This window comes from Lactuca virosa, chromosome 5, assembly GCF_052849685.1.
Source record: "Lactuca virosa cultivar CGN04683 chromosome 5, Lactuca_virosa_CGN04683_v6, whole genome shotgun sequence".
In the NCBI taxonomy this organism is placed as follows: Eukaryota; Viridiplantae; Streptophyta; class Magnoliopsida; order Asterales; family Asteraceae; genus Lactuca; species Lactuca virosa.
In genome coordinates, this window is record NC_136430.1 from 135,843,660 (window position 1) to 135,850,260 (window position 6,601).

At 35.3% G+C, this 6,601-nt stretch overlaps 1 protein-coding gene across 1 annotated transcript; it reads left to right on the forward strand.

Annotated features, from left to right (window-relative positions):
* Positions 1-3,055: 3,055 nt before the first annotated feature.
* LOC145111774 (protein FAR1-RELATED SEQUENCE 5-like) lies at positions 3,056-4,530 on the forward strand. The gene is made up of 2 exons (XM_079048023.1): positions 3,056-3,110; positions 3,665-4,530. The coding sequence occupies exons 1-2, from the start codon at positions 3,056-3,058 to the stop codon at positions 4,528-4,530; spliced, it is 921 nt and encodes a 306-aa protein (XP_078904149.1).
* The last annotated feature ends 2,071 nt before the right edge of the window (positions 4,531-6,601 follow it).

Sequence of the window (6,601 nt, forward strand, 5' to 3'; positions counted from 1 at the left end):
TCTTAGAGAGTCTAAAGCGATAAAATTGGAAAATTTATCCATTTAGACCATAGAATGGACCAGATCTAAGCTTTCTAGCCCTTAGAATCGAATAAAATGACTTAACTCATTAAGCTGTTAGGAACCCTGTGCCCACGACGTGGCCTTAGGTCGCCACGATCTGTCGACTGGGCTAGGGCTCGTCTGTGTTTGGTGTTTCACTGCCACAGCATAGCCAAGAATGGACACGACATGACGACCAGCTGGACGTTGACTTTTGGCTTTTGACCAAGTTTGACTTTACGTCATTTGGGGTATTTTTGAGTAAGTAGATTGCGGCTTGGTCTCTATTTGTAGTATAAGTGATATGTAGAGTCCATGTTGGAGAAGTGATCGGTTCAACTATCGTTCAGAATGTGAGGTGAGTTATCCTTACTGTACTCGTGGGTCGAAGGCACCAATGTCGGCCTACTAAATTGCGTTATTTATCCTAGTATATAGGATGTTGCTCTATTGTAGTAATATGTTAGATTGGGAGATCTGTATGATTACATGTACTTGCCTGTTTAATTGTTTATCTGTGCATATGTCGACATAGTGTGGTTAGGTTGAGGTTTCACTGCTTTATGTTGTAAGCCAACAAACCCAGGGCAATCCAGTCTAATAACTGTGGGTCAGGGCAATGCATTCCGATGATTGTGGGCTGAGGGTAATCCAGTCCGATGACTGTGGACCCGAGGGTAATCTAGTCCAATGATTGTGGACCCAGTATGCATTCTTGTATATGTTTTGTTGTGTGGAGTATTTATGGGAACTCACTAAGTTGTGGCTTACGGTTTAACTTTCATGGTTTCACGTACATCGGATGATAGGGTAAGGCGAAGGCATGATTGTGCACATCATCCTGGATTTTTACATGACTTATGAGTTTGGGACACTCTGATTTATGATTATGGCTTTGGAAACTATGTTTTGGTGTAATTTATGGATTTTGGAATGGTTTAAAAACAAAAACTTTTCCTTGACTTTTGGGTTGTTACAAGTTGGTATCAGAGCCATGGTTTGAGAGAATTGGATGAACATTTGTGTGAGTCTAGACTCTAATTAAGCATCTGTAAAATAATTTTTTCAAATTAACTCCATATAATCAACAAAGATGATGTGATGTGTACAATCATCCTGAGCCAAGGAAAGTACTCCCCAAGATTCCCATAATTGTTTTGTGTATAGATACTATGATAGAATTGCATGCTAGTTGGTATTCTAGGGATCTTCAGGAATTGCATGATATAATTGCCTGAATTATAGTGTCTGATAGCCTACGAAGATTTCATGTATGCTAGATGGAATTGACATCATTACTGTAGTTTCTTTGTGTACGCATCGTGGATGTACATAACTAAGATTTATAGTCTGAGAATGTTTGATTTAGCCTTATTTCATGTTCCTTGTTTGGTTGCGGGCTTAGGGTAGAATCAAGTATTCGACTGTATATGGAGTCCAGAGTTATGTATGATTGGCATGAACGAGCAGCTGCACGGTTGGTGGAAGTTCCATGAGCGAGTACGAATTGTACTAGACCGACACAGGGAAGGGTTATCCACTCTTGAGAGAATATATATATATATATATATATATATATATATATATATATATATATATATATATATATACATATATATATATATATATATATATATATATATATATATATATATATATATATATATATATATATATATATATATATATATGGTTTGTTCACTTGAGATTCAAAAAAAATAGAGATCTTGAAATTCAACCTCAACCACATATTACTTATTTGCCGCTCTAACGCTCCAGTGTAACGGCAACAGTAGCTATGCGTAATCATATATGATTATATGGAAAAGAGCTATAATCATATATGATTGTACATGTTTATATGTATATGCCTAATCATAAATGATTATACATATATGTATGTTCACAGATTGAGTAATCATATATGATTATAACGGTCGGTGGTAGAAGAGGCGGTGGTATAAGTGACAGAAGGGGCAGTGGTGGAGTCGGATGGTGGCAGAAGTGATGGTAGTGGTGCTGGCGGTGGTGGGGAAGGTAGCGGAAATGAAATTGACGGGCAGGGCTACATAATCATTTATTCTTATAAGTGACCCGCCGCGCAGGTACACCGGAGGGTTATAGCGGCAAAGGTGAATTATGTGGCTGAGGTTGAATCTTAAGATCTCTCTTTTATTTTGAATCTCAACGGAGGATATATATATATATATATATATATATATATATATATATATATATATATATATGACGGAGTTATTGTGCAAACTAAAAAGTATGTGAGAACTTGCGAACCATGCGTCCGTTGTTGAAAAACTACACGTCCGTTGTCATATGAATTAAAGGCGCAGATATGCATAGATACATATATGTGAGAATATGCAAAGATGTAGCTCTGCATGCATGCATCCACATCCATATGGATTGCGGACACAAATATGCATGTATGCAATATATATGTGAACATTTTTCAAAAAAATCATCAAATCTATTTTTTGAGCCTATATATCGCTTATACACTGCATTTGGTTAATATTGGTTGTTTAAGTTTTGAAAAATGATAGGCGGATTAGGAGTTCTCAAGTTATCGCATATATATATATATATATATATATATATATATATATATATATATATATATATATATATATATAGGAGTAGGAGTAGGATCAAATGAGAACACCTAAAAGGTTGAGAACGCGAGAACACCTATCAACCAATCGTTTAATTAGGGCAAATGAGTAATTTTGTATTTAATATAATTAATAATTCATATATTATCCATTATTTTGTACCTATAATCAATGGATATACCTTAACTATTGTTGATTTGAGATTACGATTTCTACCTAATTGAAAGCTAACAAATAAGAAAGTCAATCGACGATTCTTAGTCGATCGACAATTGCATCAGGAACATCGATTATCATGCAAAATAAGAACCGATACGTTTGAACATCCAAATCAAAATCGAAGATGGAATAGTTTCATTATAGTAGCGACGATAATGATCAATATGGCGATCAATCAATCGGCAAAAATCAATATTATGAAGACGATAATGATCGATCGTACGATCAATCAAGCGGAAGAAATCAATACTCTGATCATGCGAGTGAAGGTAACATTATCAATATCATTTACACACAAATCATGTCATGGGAGCCCTCCTGTCTTTTTAGCAAATAAAAATCATATTTCATTAATACTGTTATTTTGTTTTCAATTCGTGTATTATAATCAGCATTGAAGTATATGATTCATTAATTATCTTATTTTTATTAGATTTGTGTATTATAATCAGCAATGAATTATATGATTCTATGTTATACACATGAATAAGTAATGAATCAGAATGTATATCATAATCCCATGATGAATTGTTTACATTAATATAAAGTTGTTTTTATGTTATTTTATTGCAATTCCTGTATTATAATCATAAATGAAGTAAATTATTCATTTTTGTACATTTGTTAATTATTTTCAAATGATTAAATACTTCAATGTTGATTATTCTTAAACACATGTTGATTATGATCAAATTATGGTTTAGTTCATGAATAAGGAATGAATCTAAACGTATATTATGTCTCATTATTGGTTATGTTGTCTAAAAAAATAGGTATAAATCGATCGGATTCTGAAGAAGAATCATTCCATAGTAATGTTGTTGACTCGCCTGGTGGAAAAACGAAGTTGTGGAAACCTATTGTTCCTAAAGAATTTATGCCAAATGAAGATGCTACGTATCAATCATTAGAGGTGGCGGTTGAAACGTATAAATTATTTGCAGATAAAGCAGGTTTTGGTGTTAGGTTAAATACAATAAAGAGGTTTGGTGACAAACCCATTAAATTAAGGTATGTAGTGTGCAACAAAATGGGTAAAATACCTAACACATCAACTGACACTTTGGATCCTAAAGGAAGTGGTAGGAATAAACGAAACTCAAACTTCAGAATCACGGACTGCAAGCCATTGATAATGTTTGAACGACTACATATGGGAACTAATGCTTGCAAAATATATGAGTTCGAAGAGAAGCACAACCACCCCCTAGATACTAAAGAAGAAAGACGGTATTCCAAACGTGCACGACAACTTAGTTATAAAGACAGGGAGTTTATAATGCGTTCCGCAACATCTAACATTAATGCAACAAATGCACAAAAGTTACAAGCTAGTTTGCAAGGAGGTTATGAAAATGTTGGCCCTGAAGTCATTAATTATAAAATTTTTAGAAGGAAGATGGGATACATTATAGGTGACAAAGATGCAAAGCTGGTTTATGACAAAATGAACATGAGGAAAGATGGGTTACCTAATTACACATTTGAGAATAAATGTGTTGATAGTGTGTTAAACGCAATGTTTTGGGCGGATGAAACCGATAAGTTATATTACAAGGAGTTTGGATACGTGATCTCATTTGATGCTACATTCCGAACAAATAAGTATGATCTTATAGTTTTATATTTTTTACTTTAATTATGAATATTGTTATTTTATTTATTTTCAATAACCGGTGAATCTGTTTTTAATTAATTTTTAATACGGGTATGGAATGATTTTTGTGCCATTTACAGCCATTGATAACCACAAACGATCAATAAACATTGGAGCAGGTTTGTTAAGCAACGATTCAAGAGAATTTTATCGTTGGTTGCTTAAAGCTTTTTTGAAAGCACTCGGAAAAAACCCTCAATTAGTATTAACAGACCAAGATCCAGCTGTTATACAGGTGGTTGAAGCAATATTTCCTAATTCTAATCACAGATTATGTATGTGGCACACTATGAAAAAACTACAAGCTAAGGTAGGTATATTTAATTCATTTTTAACATAGAACCTGTTTTATTAAAAAATGATTACAACAGTTTCTGTTTTCGCACAAATGATTAGCACAGAACCTGTTTATTCACAAATCATCTTATCAACGTGTAATGTTTTTTAGGTTTCATCCGATTTTTTTGAAAAACACTGATTTTGAAAAGCTGTAACGTCCCAAAAATAATGACATAAAATTTCACTTTTAGATTAATAAATCGCTAATACATATCATTTACATAAAACCAAGGAAATCAAGATTTAGCAAAACGTCATCGAATCAGAGTAAATCACAGAATGCAGAAACATGTGGTGTGTGCTCTGCAATCATCCCAAACTCTTCCACTTGAAACCCAAAGCACCTGAAACATAAACTGAAAATCATAAGCACAACGCTTAGTGAGTTCCCCAAGATACCTCATACCATACATATCATGCAATAATGAGATATGGGCTTCGCCCACACTCAAATAATGGGCCCCGCCTACACTCAGGTAATAGTGAGATACGGGCCCCGTCCAATAAGCATACATATACAAGTATCACACAGACAACAAGTATAATCACATAACCAATCTAGGGTCGGCCTTGGTGCCTTAGACCCGCTAAACCAGTGAGGAAACTCACCTCGATCCGTTGCTAATCAGATAACACTCGGCTGCCGAACCGGAAATCCCACACAAACAACACATAAAACCCAATTAATAATTATGCCAAAATCCAATAACCGTGGTCTCAACTAGAAAGTCCTGACTCCTAGGGTAAAAGACCATTTTACCCTCTCTTAAATGGGACCAACCACAAACTAGGCCTAAGGCCCACTAATGGCCCAATAACACAAGTCGAGGCCCAAACCAAACCTATGGCCCACTCAAAGTCCTGAGGCCCATCCAGAGCCCAAACAGATAATTCATAGCCTAAAGAAACAAGCCCAAATCCTAAAACAAGCCTATGACCAAAAGCCCAAAAAGTCCATTGATCAACCGAACGCGCTGCGTTCCCTGGTGGAGCGCAGGGCGTTCGTTGCCAGACCACAGATCGGGACCCCTTTGCTGAACGCGCCATGTTCCCGAGATGAACGCATGGCGTTCCCGGCCATTGACCAAAAATTCACAGCAAACGTTGTAGTGGTTACATAATCGAATATGAATTATAGAATCGGAATGATATGAAAATGATGAACACAAGATCTAAATAATATTTGTTTGGCTCGATTATGCTTTCAATGAGTACAGAGTATTATTGACAATTACATGAAAGTTCTTATCTAACTCTAGTACTGAACCGCTATTTATAGGGAACTAGAAAGCACACAAAAAATATAAGGGACTAGACATGAAAAGCTTCGACACTAAAAGTACCCTTATAATAACATTACATATTAATGAAACTATCCCTTAACCTTCGACACCTCACAACTAATTTCGACATCAACATTCTCCCCCTTTGTGAGAAGCGTCGAACCAAGGTCATTAACATCTGGATAGCTTAATGCATCGAACTCCGAATCTCTGCTTACCAATTCATCACCTTCTTCAATTCAGCCTTATCTCCATCATTGTTCTTCTTACAGTTATTCATACGAACAATCAAGTTCATATACCGTGTAGTAGTATACCTTTCAACATCGCATGCTTGGAACAAAAACTTCGTCTTACTTCCCTTCTTTCTTTTACCAACAAAGATTATCCCAATTGGCTTCAGACAAATTTCTCCATCATCATATGGCTTC